This window comes from Rhamphochromis longiceps, linkage group LG3 (assembly GCF_057381845.1).
Source record: "Rhamphochromis longiceps isolate RC_006_pf linkage group LG3, R_longiceps_female_GT1.1, whole genome shotgun sequence".
Taxonomy (NCBI): domain Eukaryota; kingdom Metazoa; phylum Chordata; class Actinopteri; order Cichliformes; family Cichlidae; genus Rhamphochromis; species Rhamphochromis longiceps.
Window position 1 is genome coordinate 4,648,321 of NC_140559.1, and position 14,576 is coordinate 4,662,896.

The following is a 14,576-nucleotide window of genomic DNA, read 5'->3' on the forward strand; positions in this document are numbered from 1 at the left end:
CTGTGAAGAAAGAATCTAATTTTCTGAACTTAAGAATTTATGATGCTGGAAACAACATGGAGACTATAACACAACATTTCCACTGTGTTCATAGAATGAATGTAAAACTGTCAGACATTCATTAAATATGCAAAATGTCTACAGAAGCATCAGAGGGTCAGACGTGAAGCACTCAGTGATTTTGATCAAATGACTCATCAGTTATTGATCTGTACTACACTGATCTACCACGTTAGTAAAGCTGGTGTTCTGGTGGTGGAGGGAGACTCGGATCATGTTCTGGTTTTGGAGCAGTGATCTGCTGATGGTTCAGTTTGATGAGCTTCTTCAAAATCATCCCTGACATCACCACTGAAAGGACGTCCATGAAAACAGACTGAAAATTACTGATATGTTCACAATCTGAGAGTTTAAAACTTGACAGACTTGATTCAGATGAAGTTATTTGAGCAGAAACTCCTGGATCTTTATCCTGTGTTGATCTAATCCTTCATGGTTCCTCCACAGAGTGGAGCAGCAGAGCTCAGAGGTTCCCAGTGGTCAGTCTGCCCAGCAGCATCAAACACAGCTGGACTCCATATTTATGGTCTGTACATGTACAACAACTACTGTTACATCTGTTCTGTTCACAGTCGTCTCCATGCTGCTCTTTGTAGACCAGTGGATCGTCAGTGTGTCCAACATGGATCTGATGTTTGGCTCCATGATTTCAGTCTGATTGGCTCATTCATAAATATTCTGTTCCAGCTGCTGGAGGACAACATCATCACTTTTGTGAAGAACGAGCTGAAGAAGATCCAGAAGGTTCTGAGTCCAGATTACCCAGAATGCTTAGAGAGTCAGAGGAGCAGCAGCAGAGAGGCATTTGTGAAGATCACAGTGGACTTCCTGAGGAGAATGAAGCAGGAGGAGCTGGCTGACCGTCTGCAGAGACGTAAGAGGATTTATCTAAAGATTTAAGCTGCTGGATAAATGAACATTTTCCAGAGATGGAAGATGGAGCAACATGTTTTAAAGATTAGTTCTTTTTGGAATTGAGTGTTTATTTTTCTTCTCATTCAGAACTTCAAGCTGCAGTTTGTCATCGTAACCTTAAATCCACCCTGAAGAAGAAGTTCCAGTGTGTGTTTGAGGGCATCGCTAAAGCAGGAAACCCAACCCTCCTGAATCAGATCTACACAGAGCTCTACATCACAGAGGGAGGGACTGCAGAGGTCAATGATGAACATGAGGTCAGACAGATTGAAACAGCATCCAGGAAACCAGACAGATCAGAAACAACCATCAGACAAGAAGACATCTTTAAAGCCTCACCTGGAAGAGATGAACCAATCAGAACAGTGCTGACAAAGGGAGTGGCTGGCATTGGGAAAACAGTCTTAACACAGAAATACAGCCTGGACTGGGCTGAAGACAAAGCCAACCAGGACATCCAGTTCATATTTCCATTCACTTTCAGAGAGCTGAATGTGCTGAAAGAGGAAAAGTTCAGCTTGGTGGAACTTGTTCATCACTTCTTTACTGAAACCAAAGAAGCAGGAATCTGCAGCTTTGAAGACTTCCAGGTTGTGTTCATCTTTGATGGTCTGGATGAGTGTCGACTTCCTCTGGACTTCCACAAAACTACAATCCTAACTGACCCTAGAAAGTCCACCTCAGTGGATGTGCTGCTGATAAACCTCATCAGGGGGAAACTGCTTCCCTCTGCTCGCCTCTGGATAACCACACGACCTGCAGCAGCCAATCAGATCCCTCCTGACTGTGTTGGCATGGTGACAGAGGTCAGAGGGTTCACTGACCCACAGAAGGAGGAGTACTTCAGGAAGAGGTTCAGAGATGAGGAGCAGGCCAGCAGCATCATCTCCCACATCAAGACATCACGAAGCCTCCACATCATGTGTCACATCCCAGTCTTCTGCTGGATCACTGCTACAGTTCTGGAGGATGTGCTGGAAACCAGAGAGGGAGGACAGCTGCCCAAGACCCTGACTGAGATGTACATCCACTTCCTGGTGGTTCAGGCCAAAGTGAAGAAGGTCAAGTATGATGGAGGAGCTGAGACAGATCCACACTGGAGTCCAGAGAGCAGGACGATGATGGAGTCTCTGGGAAAACTGGCTTTTGATCAGCTGCAGAAAGGAAACCTGATCTTCTATGAATCAGACCTGACAGAGTGTGGCATCGATATCAGAGCAGCCTCAGTGTACTCAGGAGTGTTCACACAGATCTTTAAAGAGGAGAGAGGACTGTACCAGGACAAGGTGTTCTGCTTCATCCATCTGAGTGTTCAGGAGTTTCTGGCTGCTCTTCATGTCCATCTGACCTTCATCAACTCTGGACTCAATCTGATGGAACAACAACAAACAAGAGGCTCTTGGTGGCCTTTCCAGTTTATGCTGTGGTTTAAACCATTTCCAGAGAAAATACATCTTTATCAGAGTGCTGTGAACAAGGCCTTACAGAGTCCAAATGGACACCTGGACTTGTTCCTCCGCTTCCTCCTGGGTCTTTCACTGCAGACCAATCAGACTCTCCTACGATGTCTGCTGACACAGACAGGAAGTAGCTCACAGACCAATCAGGAAACAGTCCAGTACATCAAGGAGAAGCTCAGTGAGAATCTGTCTGCAGAGAAAAGCATCAATCTGATCCACTGTCTGAATGAACTGAATGATCGTTCTCTAGTGGAGGAGATCCAACAGTCCCTGAGATCAGGAAGTCTCTCCACAGGTAAACTGTCTCCTGCTCAGTGGTCAGCTCTGGTCTTCATCTTACTGTCATCAGAAGAAGATCTGGATGTGTTTGACCTCAAGAAATACTCTGCTTCAGAGGAGGCTCTTCTGAGGCTGCTGCCAGTGGTCAAAGCCTCCAACAAGGCTCTGTGAGTAAATCTGTGATCATGTTTATTTTTAAAATGTTGATTAAAAGTGGTCATAGATTTCTTCCATGACAGATCCATGTCCTAAAACCATGAGCCAGCGTAGTTGTATAGTATAAAAGAAAAAAGGAGAACTTTTGACCACAATATTGTAACTTGAATGAACTTTTGATACAGCCTTTAAACATAAAATTTATGAACAGAATCGGTGACAAAGGGCAGCCCTGGTGGAGCCCATCACCCACCGGACTTATTACTATCCAACGTATTGCCGGCTATGCCAACCAAGCTCTTGCAGTGGTTGTAAAAGGATCGAATGGCCATAAAATGTTTCTCAGTTTTATTATTTTCAGTCACATCTGTTTTTGATTATTAACTGAATATTTTAAAATTCAGGCTTTTTATGTTATACAAAACATCATATTTTCTTATGATGTCTTGTATTGATTCTGAAGGAATAGTTTTCATCAGTATCGCAGATACCAGCCTGAATTTTACTTTGTATTGGATCAGGAAGGAAATCAGTGGCATCACACATCACTTACAGCAACTTCAGTACCTCTTCATTTTAATAAACTGGGGGGAGGTGCACCAAGATTCAGTATGAGATAAAGAATTATTTTTAACTGTAAGGTTGGAGAAATCTGTTGTTGGAAATTGGAAGAACAGGTCATCTTAAAAATCACTGCATTGTAGTTTTATTCAGGCCCCTTCAATCTGTGATCGCTGTTGCTTTGCATTGTAAATGCTACTATTACAAAAGTCACAAATATTAGTGTATGTGTGTGTTGTTGGGTAATAAACCAAAAGAACAGAATCTACCAGCACCTCACTGATTTCTGCTTAAAAACAATAAAAAAGCAATAAAGCTCTGATTTGTTTGGTTGATCTTGTCTCCCTTCCCGCTTGATTTCAGACTGAGTGGCTGTAACCTGTCAGACAGAAGCTGTGAAGCTCTGTCCTCAGTCCTGAGCTCCCAGTCCTCCCATCTGACAGAGCTGGACCTGGGTAACAACAACCTGCAGGATTCAGGAGTGAAGCTTCTGTCTGCTGGGATGAAGAGTCAATACTGCAAACTGGAAACGCTGAGGTCAGATCAAGCGATATCGATTTTTTTTTCATCAATTAACATCATTTAATCAATTTAATTTGGAAAAAATTAACATTGTGTGTATGTTTTGTTTTTTTAATGAATCCATGCAAGTCACAGTAAACTGCCACATTTGTCTTTTGTAACATGAGGCAATAAGGATTCCAGCATGTCCTGAAACAGTGTTGAAATATTGTAAATGTAGTAGCTCCTCATGGCACCATGAATATACTTTAACACAAGTGTTTCATGTCTTCTTGTCATCCTTTCTTCAGACTGAGTGGCTGTAACCTGTCAGACAGAAGCTGTGAAGCTCTGTCCTCAGTCCTGAGCTCCCAGTCCTCCCGTCTGACAGAGCTGGATCTGGGTAACAACAACCTGCAGGATTCAGGACTGAAGCTTCTATTTTCTGCAGTGGAGAGTCCAAAGTGTACAATTCTCAGGTCAGGATTCAGTCTTTTCTGATGATGATTTAAAACCTGAGTCAGGTCGATAAATGGCTTACTCATTTACAACAGACATGATTTGTTAAATCACCTTATATATGTGTGCTTAAGTTCTGTGCTGCTCTGATTTATTGCCTGTGCTGTCTTTCAGTTCAGCTTTGTCGAGCCTCTGGTAGGATTTCTTTTACATGACCTGTGTAAAAACAAAACAGTAAACACATTAAGCTGAAGTAAGATGCACAATTTGAAAAATGGGGCACAAAAAATGTTGCTGCTTTCTGGAAAGTGCGTCTAAGAAGACCCAATGGAGAAAGTGAAGAGAAAAATCAAAGATTAAGAAGAAGAAAATGGCAGAGGCAGTTTCTCTTGGACTGCCTGCAGATGGGGCGAGACTCTAGAAACAGGGATGATTGGAGAAAATGTAAAGAGGCCATAGGATAAACCAGGAGATGAATACTCTGGTGTTCTGGGGATAGTGGGAGTGAGAGGGAGAGATGCCAGTAAATGATTTCAAGGATAAATTTCAGAGAATCAGAGCTAAGAAACCAAAGCAAGTGGGGAACTACAAACATGTGGACAGACTCATAATTAGGCCAAAGACACATTAAAGCAATTATTACAGGTTTAGAAACAGGGATGGATATGAAGGAGCTTAGCATGAATTTGCATTGAGGAAAGAATAGCAACGAGCATCAGAGGAAACAGTTAGGAAAACTAAGAGGATGTACTGGCAGGAATACTGCAGTACTTTAGGAAGAACTACACCAGTTCAGAATGTGTGGAGTACAGTTAACCCTTTACAGCTGATCGGAGCGGGCACGCTCTGTTTTGCGTAACTATTTTTAAATCCCAGTAGCACTGCAACCACGTAAGCTAGCGCAAAAATTTTTTTTGCATATGAAACCGGAGGAGTTGTACTTACATCTTATGCCATCAGCTTGTCCTAGGTTACAGTTTCCTTCCACATAAAGCTTTGCAAAAACTGCATAAAAAGCGCTTGCAGGAACAAAAACATAATATTCCAGAAACATGCCGATCAGCTGTTCGTAACACTTCCTACGTTGGAATAGACGTCAGCGCGAACTTTTGCATGTCCGCCATTACCTGCCCGAAACCGGAAGTGACGTCATTTTCGCGGAAATGTAGTCTTTTTTACTATCAGGGCCTTAGGGCCTATACTCGTCTTTTTAAAAGTTATCTTTGACTTTATGACTTTCTGTGTCGTTTCTGGGATGCTTAGGACTCATATTGCACTGCTGGAAATAGTTTATTTTGATGCATATGCTGCTTTTTTGCAAATTTGCAGTATAATATTTATTTTCGTTTTTCCTGCAGTGTATAAAAATTGGTGTATTTCAAAAATAAAACTATGAAGACACTCAAAATAAATTTCCTGTGGTTGTGCAACTTTTTTGTATTTACAGTTTTGAGGGATAAGCCTCTTAAATTTCTCTAACTACAAATATATGTTAAAAAAGCAAAAACGATTTTCAATTTTTTTGTAGTTTATTGCACTTTTTTGCAATTTATGTAATTACTATGCACTTAATGAATAGATATTATTAAAATCTCGGCTATAATGGTTGTATTGATGTATAGCAACTTGAAATGCTCCCAAAAATGGCTCCACAGCAGGTAAAAATATAATATAAGCTCTAGTGGACTTGGTTCTATGGTAGGTCTTAAAGGGTTAAGAACATGAATGCAGACAGGAAACAACAGCAGCTGTTGTAAAGTAAATTCAAACTCCTTCATTAAATGCAGCTGGTTGAGTTGAAAACAATGGAGAATGATTGTGTTACGTTGTTTATTCTCTATAGAAATGGAGCAGAAGGAGTGCATGCAGAGCTGGACGTGGGCTGTATATACATGCGTGTATCTGTGTTGTCTGTGAGCAGAGAAAACAAAGCGCTGGAAATGTCCAGTGTATCATAAGCCAGCCAGTCCTGTTACTGCAATTCACTTCTTCACCAGAAAGTGTCACCATCAGGCTTCAACAGCAGTTTCCAGTATTAATAGTATTAATGAGCTCCAGGTAGTATGGATGGGAAAATGTAGAGATGCTGGGCAAACAATATGATCAAATCCACAGTGGGAATAATTGAAGTGATGACGGCAGGTGTGAGAGAACAAAAATGAATCATATTGAAATGTTAAATCAGGAAAATCCAGGAGAAGCGGATAGTTCTAATGTTCAGTTTGTAATGTTGAATTCAACACAGCTCTTAAATGCATAAAAATGGCTTCACCTGACGTCAGACTGAACAATCGGATTAGCTACTGATATTGATTTAACCCTTTAAGACCTACCATAGAACCAAGTCCGCCAGAGCTTATATTATATTTTTACCTGCTGTGGAGCCATTTTTGGGAGCATTTCAAGTTGCTATACATCAATACAACCATTACAGCCTAAATTTTAATAATATGTATGTATTAAGTGCATAGTAATTACATAAATTGCAAAAAAGTGCAATAAACTACAAAAAAATTGAAAATCGTTTTTGTTTTTTTAACATATATTTCTAGTTAGAGAAATTTAAGAGGCTTTTCCCTCAAAACTGTAAATACAAAAAAAAAGTTGCACAAAATAGTTTTCCACCACAGGAAATTTATTTTGAGTGCCTTCATAGTTTTATTTTTGAAATACACCAATTTATATATACTGCAGGAAAAACGAAAATAAATATTATACTGCAAATTTGCAAAATAACAGCATATGCATCAAAATAAACTATTTCCAGCAGTGCAATATGAGTCTTAAGCATATGTGGAAGGAAACTGTAACCTAGGACAAGCTGATGGCATAAGATGTAAGTACAACTCCTCAGGTTTCATATGCAAAAAAAATTATTGCGCTAGCTCACGTGGTTACAGTGCTACCGGGATTTAAAAATAGTTGCGCAAAACGGAGTTTGCCCACTCTGACCAGTTTTAAAGGATTAAAGCAAGAAAATATGGTATTAGCATTAGCTGCCAATTCCTATTCACCTAAAATTTGCATTACCTGCTAATGGCAGTCTACTTAGCATTAACTCCTCACTAATGTAATGCTAATTCACATCAAATTATCTTTAGCTTTAGCATTAGCTGCTAGCTTCAGCCTACCTAGCACTAGCTGCTCACATTGTTAAAAGGGAAGAGAAAACAATATTAGCATTAGCTTGTAATAATTATTCACCCCTAATTAGAATTAGCCACTAATGGCAGCATACTTAGCATTAACTCCTCACATCGTTATAATGCAAATGATGCTAACTTGCATTAAATTAGACTGCTGTTATTAGCTAATGCTATTTAGCAGTAGCTGCTCACATTGCTATAAAGCAAAGGAAAACGATATGAGCATTAGGTTCTAATGCGTATTTGCCTTAAATTAGACGTAGGTGCTAATGGCGGCCTACTTAGCATTAGCAGCTCAGATGTTGCAATGCTAGGAAAAAGAGTGTTAGCATTAGCCGTTCACATTGTTATAAAATTAAGGGAAATAGTGTTAGCATTAGCTACTCACATTGTTAAAAAGTGTTAGCATTAGTGCATAATGCTAATTCGCATCAAATTAGCATTAGTTAATAACGGCAGCCTATTTAGCATTAGCAGATAATGTTGACCTTGGCCCACTGGAAAAGTTCAGAACTAAAGATTTAGGAGTGTTTCTCGATAGCTCTTTCTCGGTTGAGAAACAAATGAATTCTGTTATTAAAACCAGCTGTAAGGTTTATATTGTTGATTGTCATTTATGCTTAGAAATATTTACTCATATATGCTTAGAGTTGTATAATCGATTGCATGATGATAGAGGTTTGATCCTTAGTAGTCTGTAAAGACTCTGTGTGCCTTCCAGAGTGCTCTGGCATGCACACACCACTTGGGGCCATGAGAGAGGTCGTACCCTCTCTTACTGATTTATGGTGTAGGACAGGGGTCTCAAACTCAATTTAGCTGGGGGCCGCTGCAGGCAGAGTCTGGGTGAGGCATGGCCGCATTAGGTTTTCCACAAGAAAGGCATGGTTAAAAAATTCCAATCTTCTCAAATCTCTTTATTTTTATTTTTAACACAAAATATGAAAAATAAATAAACAAATTAAGAATTAATAAGAAAAAAAATCAATCTGTAATACATAAATAAAACAATAATAAGATATTTTTAGTCAGTGAACTTGTGTGTATCTTTCAGTCTTCTATATCTGCTGTGTTTAGATTGAAATGTCTGTATTAACAGTTCTATAACCTTCTTCTGAACATGAATGGAACACTGTAGAAAATGAACTGTTCTTCTGAACATGGCTTCTCTTGCCTACTCCTTGCTGCTAGAGACCTGGCAGCGTTTCCTCTCGCATAGCCGAGCCAGATTTGGCCTGAGGGAGGAAGCAGTTGCAACCCTCAGTATGTCTTGATGATGATCATCCGTAAGTCTGGACCTGTACTTGGACTTATTGAAGTTCAAAGTGGAGAAGAGCTTTTGGCACAAGTATGTGCTACCAAAAAGGCACATGGTCCGCTTGAACATTCGGGAAAGCCGAGGGAAACTAGGGCTCAAGTCTCTCAAAAATTGTCCAAGCTTGTCTGCTTTTCCACTCACCTCCCTGAACTTTGCTTTGAGTTCAGAGTTGCACTGCAGCTCAATGAGCTCCATTTGAAGCACAGAAGGGGCATCTTGCACATCAAAGGAGACGGGGTCCGCAAAAATGTGAAAGGTGGCTCTGTGTGTCTTGAAGTCAGCAAATCTGTGATCAAATTCCTCCTGTAGCCTCAAAATGACATCAACATACTCGTCAGCACTGAATGGTGTGCCTGCATCCACGAGTGCCTTGCATGCTGGGAAATGGCAAAGGTTTGTCTGAGAGAGCTGAGCTTTCCAGAGCGCCAGTTTTGTGGAGAATGCTCTCACGTTGTCATAGGCAGCAGTGACAAGTTGCCCCTGGCCTTGTAACGTCTTGTTCAGTACATTAAGCTCATGTGTCATATCAACAAGAAAAGCTGAGTCCATGAGCCATTTGGGATCAGTTAGCACAGGAACACTAACTCCATCCTTCTCCATGAAGGCTTCACTTCTGCTCTCAACTCAAAAAGTCTCTTTAATACATTTCCCCTGCTGAGCCAACGTACCTCAGTGAAGTCGAGCACATCCCCATATTCTGACTCCATTTCCTCTAAAAAAGCACAGAACCTTCGGTGCTTTAAGCCCCTGGATCTGATTTGGTTGATGCATTTCACAACAATAGACATCACATTGTCAAACTTCAGGCATTTGCTGCAAAGGACCTGCTGATGGATGATGCAGTGCAGAGCAATGGCCTCCTCCACGCCTTCCTCTTCCAGTTTGTTTTGTGCCACCAGTCCATGTTTCCTCCCTGTCATTGATGGCGCTCCATCTGTTGTTATTCCAACAAACCTCTTCCATGGCAAACCAACATTCTCAATGGCATCACACAGCTTGTAAATATCTGCTGAGCGGTGGTCTGGCCATGCATTGGAATTACTGTGAGTCTCAACGCGTAGAGAACGTCATTTCTGCTTCTTTTTCTTGCAACCGTAGCACGGCGATCGGCAGATAAAAAGCCGGTAGCAGTCTCCTTTGTTTTTACGCTCGATGTTCATGTCTTTCATGACGACACGAACACCGTGGCGTTTGCAGATGGTAGAAAGTGCAGGGATAGCGAGCGCAAAAAAGGCGACTGCTCACGGCGCCGGGCTGTTGTTACAGGAGAAAGAAGCGGAAATGACACCGTGACATATAACAAATAACATCAGCTGTTTCTGATATTAGTTGTTTTGACTGCTTTTACATTATATTGAAATATATGTAATGTTCATGTTTGCTGCAATGCAAACGCAGTGATGCAAATAAAAACATGGAGCCACAAATTACGGTGCGACCCTATAATTAGTCCGGGTTACCGGGGACTGTTGTTGCCGATGAACAGGTGTCGCTATGTGACTGCAGACTAAATTGGGCTGCATTGAGTTCATGACTTTTCTTTTATCCCGCCGCCTACGCATCACTGTGAGAGTTAATATGAGATCTCTCTCTGTGGAAAAATAACTTTAAATCCCACTGACGTGTGTATAAATCTATATACGTATAATGTCCCGCTGGGCAGCAACTTAAAAAAACAACTTTTTTTGAAGTGTTGTGAACGCAGCGCGCTGGGGCGAATGTCGGCGTTTGCCCAATAGAAAGGAGGAAGCCAGCCAGGCACAGGAAAGAAAGAAACACTCCAGGGCAACGCTGCTGGAACTTTGACTCATTGAGAAATGTTTCCCTGCTTGCATCAAGCCCGGCTGGTGTCCCCTGAGATCCATATCCCACCCTGATTGGTGGGTTAGTTCAGCTCCGCCCACAACACTGTAAAGTGTCATACATTATCAAACTAACATTACATTTTCATATTAAGGTGGGGCCAAAAACTATCGTCCTGCGGGCCGCAATTGGCCCTCGGGCCGCGAGTTTGAGACCCCTGGTGTAGGAGGACACCTACTCTGTGTCTGGTTAAGTATAAGAGCCCTTTGTTAGGGGGACCGCTGGACTCTTAGCACCAGCTTTGGGGTCACAGGGTCACATCTGGAACACACACACACACACACACACACACACACACACACACACACACACACACACACTATGCACAGACTGGTACTCTTTGTTCATACCTGTGTAAGACGTCATAATGAACTTGTGCATATTCATGTAAGCTCAATAAAGAGCAGTGTTACGACGGAGCAGACGAGAGCGACTGAGGTCAAGTGAAGGAACGGCGCTGTCACAGTTCTCTCCCTCATCAATTGTCTGGTTCCAGCGGTGGGTCTGTGCTAGACGACCCATCACCAGCTTTTTCCACTGGTTACCAGTACGTGGTAGAATCCACTTCCAGATCTGGTTGTCTTTAAATCTGTGAATGGATTGGCTCCATCTTATCTCTCTTTAACAAAAGAATCCAAGTGGAGCCCTCAGGTCTGCAGATAAGCAGCTTCTGACCAGAACTAGACGTAAAAACAGAGGTGAGCTTTATCGATGGCTGCAGCCAAACTCTGGAACAGTCGCCCTTCACATCAGGTCGTCACCAACACTGGACATTTTTAAAAGCCGGTTGGAAACACATTTGTACTCTGTAGCTTTCAATCCTGACCAGTCTTTATAGTCATTACTGTGTATGTTTCCTATTTTCTCTCTACTCTGTGCAGCACTTTGGCTCAAGCTGTTTTTAAATGTGCTGATAAATAAATGTAGATTTCTTTGAATAAAACAGTGGAGCCGAGCTTTGAGCTCAGTGTGAAACAGTGTGTGTGTGAGAGCCATGTAATGTCCATGTGTGCATGCTGACTGTGCTGCTCTGACCCCCCTCCTCCTTTCAGGGTGGAGCCTGCTGGAGTCCGATGGTTGAGACCAGGTCTGAGGAAGTGTAAGTGTGTTTTTAATGGGATTCATGAAAACAAAGCAGCACACATTCAACCATCTTCATCATGTCAGGAGTCATCATCAAAGTGTCAATCAATGAACAGATGATGGATCAATAACTGCAGCTGGATTGTGTTTGTTCTCTCCATCAGATTCCTGTCAACTCACAATCGACACAAACACAGTGAACACAAAGCTCCAACTGTCTGACAACAACAGGAAGGTGACACATGTGGAGGAGGTTCAGTCATATCCTGATCATCCAGACAGATTTGATGATTATCAGCTGCTGTGTAGAAATGGTCTGACTGGTCGCTGTTACTGGGAGGTCGAGTGGAGAGGAAACGTTTTTATATCAGTGAGTTACAGAAGCATCAGAAGGAAAGGACGCAGAGACTGTGTGTTTGGAAGCAATGATCAGTCCTGGAGTATGTACTGCTATGATGATGGTCCTCGTTCTGTCAGGCACAATAACAGAGAAACATCCATCTCCTCCATCTCCTCCTCCTCCTCCTCCTCTGTCTCTAACAGAGCAGCAGTGTATGTGGACTGTCCTGCTGGCACTCTGTCCTTCTACAGAGTCTCCTCTGACACTCTGATCCACCTCCACACCTTCAACACCACATTCACTCAAACTCTTTATCCTGGGTTTGGGTTTTATGGCTGGTATACTGGTGGGTCAGTGTCCCTGTGCTGAGTGGAGTGTAAAGAGTGTCTCCTGTTACAGAAACACTCTGACTGTTGAACAGATAGTTCAGTCTGTACATGTCTGTCTCTTTCACTCACAAACACGTTTTCAGATTCATGGATTCAATCAGTTGATGTTTGAAACTCTTCTAAATGATTCCTTGTAAACTTCTTCAGTCACAAACAAACAGGAAGTGATGTCACATGTGTTCCTGTCCACACAGCAGAATGAGTCTATTGCTGACAGTGATGTACAAACAGAGTGAGCATTTCTGAGGCCCAAAATAAACTGAGTAGTTCACTGAATGAACAATGGACTGTGAGCTCAGTTCCTTCATCATTAGTATGGATTATATATGTATATGTATTATATTAGTATCATATATATCAGGTGCTGCTGCTTTCAGTCATTGTGCAAATGTGCTGTTTGTAAGCTTGTAAAGCTGCAGTCAGCTGAGACTGAAGAAGTCACCTGATCAGTGAGCAAACGTTTCTGAAAACGTCCAGATGAACAGAATCAACCTTTTGGGATCAGCCAGCAATGCAGCATCATTGTTGTTCAGCTTCAGAGGTTTGCAGGAATGAACTGATGACCAGAAACAGCTGCAAAGTCCAAGAAAATACCAGCTGGAGTTCAGCTGCATTTGAAGAAGTCAAAGAAAAGTAAGGATGGCAAAGGGCGACGTTTTCTTCCAAAGAGCTGCAAACATGGTCGACGCCTCATTAGAAGAATCATCTGGACATTTGTGAGGAACTCTAACCAAGAAAGCAACGTCACACAGATCCAACAGACAGTTTCCATGACTGCAAGTGTTCAGTGGAAAAATGCTACATTGCATTATTGCATCCTCTCACCACAGGAGGCGCTGTTGGCACCACTGATTGCTGATCAGCTGTTCTCTGATGATCTGATTGATACTGTGAATAACGGGACTCACTGAACTCTGTGACACAGTGAAGATTACAGAGTTGAACTTCACCCTTTAAGACTGACCACAGAACCAAGTCCGCCAGAGCTTTTGTTATATTTTTACATGCTGTGGAGCCATTTGTGGGAGCATTTCAAGTTGCTATACATCAATACAACTGTTATAGCCCTAATTTTAATAATATGTATGCATTAAGTCCATAGTAACTACATAAACTGCAAAAACAACCTCTGCTCATCCATCTCTGTGTGTATCAGGATACATTTGGTTCATAATACACAGAAAAATCAGAGTTATTACCTGTAATAAATGTGAAAGATTCCTGCAGTGATAACCAGGCAGGACTGAAACACATCCAAGCTGTCACCACGGTAACAGCACCGTCCATCCACAGGTGAGGGGAGGAGCAAAAAGAGGGACTTTGACCATTTTATACTAAAGACACTCAACTAATGTTTCTAATATGAAACAAATAAGCCCACATTAATGTGAGCGTTTATTAAATAATAATAATGATGATTTCCTCCTGATCTCATTTCCACAGCAGAGAAAACTGTGGTGTATATTGAGGTGGAGGGTGTGGTCTGTGGCTCAGGTGTAGAGTGAGGGTGGGGTGCACCACAGCAGCATGCTGGGACTGCTGAGGGTGGAGGAGGGAGTGATGATGACATCAGAGCTGCAGCACAGAGACCAGTGAACACACAGTCTGTTCATCTTTGCATAGATACAATATACAGCACAATATTGAATGACAGACACGCTGTGGGAGCTTCCACAGATACACTGACGTCAGCATCCAGAGTCCTCCTGCTGCTCCCCCCTCAGAGCCCCGTGATCAGCACCAACACATTCAGTTAGATGACAGAGTCCAGCTGCAGCTAGAATCAGCTCCCCTCTGTGAACAACAGCACAGCGTCAGTGTTTCACACTCAGTGAAAGGAGGAAACAGCAGAAGAACACCATGTGTGCTACGTTTCCCAGGACACACTACAAACTGCACAAATACAGAGCAGCACGTGGAAGGACCTGGAGCTGCATTTACAGAGCTGCAGACAGCGTGATGTCCTGTATGGACAGGTGGAAGGAACCAAGTCCTCAGCTGGAACACTCGTGTTTGTCCACAGACAGGAAACACAGCAGGAAACTT

The 14,576-nt window shown here is 42.1% G+C and overlaps 2 protein-coding genes across 2 annotated transcripts in view; one reads left to right on the forward strand and one right to left on the reverse strand.

Moving 5' to 3' along the window:
* The window catches only part of LOC146672596 (NACHT, LRR and PYD domains-containing protein 3-like), a 15,309-nt gene extending 1,670 nt beyond the window's left edge, over window positions 1–13,639 (forward strand). The window contains exons 2-8 of the mRNA XM_085402592.1: window positions 508–539; window positions 633–934; window positions 1,063–2,881; window positions 3,795–3,968; window positions 4,244–4,411; window positions 11,771–11,817; window positions 11,966–13,639. Coding sequence (XP_085258718.1) covers window positions 508–539; window positions 633–934; window positions 1,063–2,881; window positions 3,795–3,968; window positions 4,244–4,411; window positions 11,771–11,817; window positions 11,966–12,510 — 3,087 coding nt within the window. The 3' untranslated portion in view covers window positions 12,511–13,639. The remainder of the gene's footprint in view (window positions 1–507; window positions 540–632; window positions 935–1,062; window positions 2,882–3,794; window positions 3,969–4,243; window positions 4,412–11,770; window positions 11,818–11,965) is intronic.
* LOC146672593 (uncharacterized) overlaps window positions 1–14,576 on the reverse strand; it is a 348,538-nt gene that overhangs the window by 173,151 nt on the left and 160,811 nt on the right. The window lies entirely within an intron of this gene.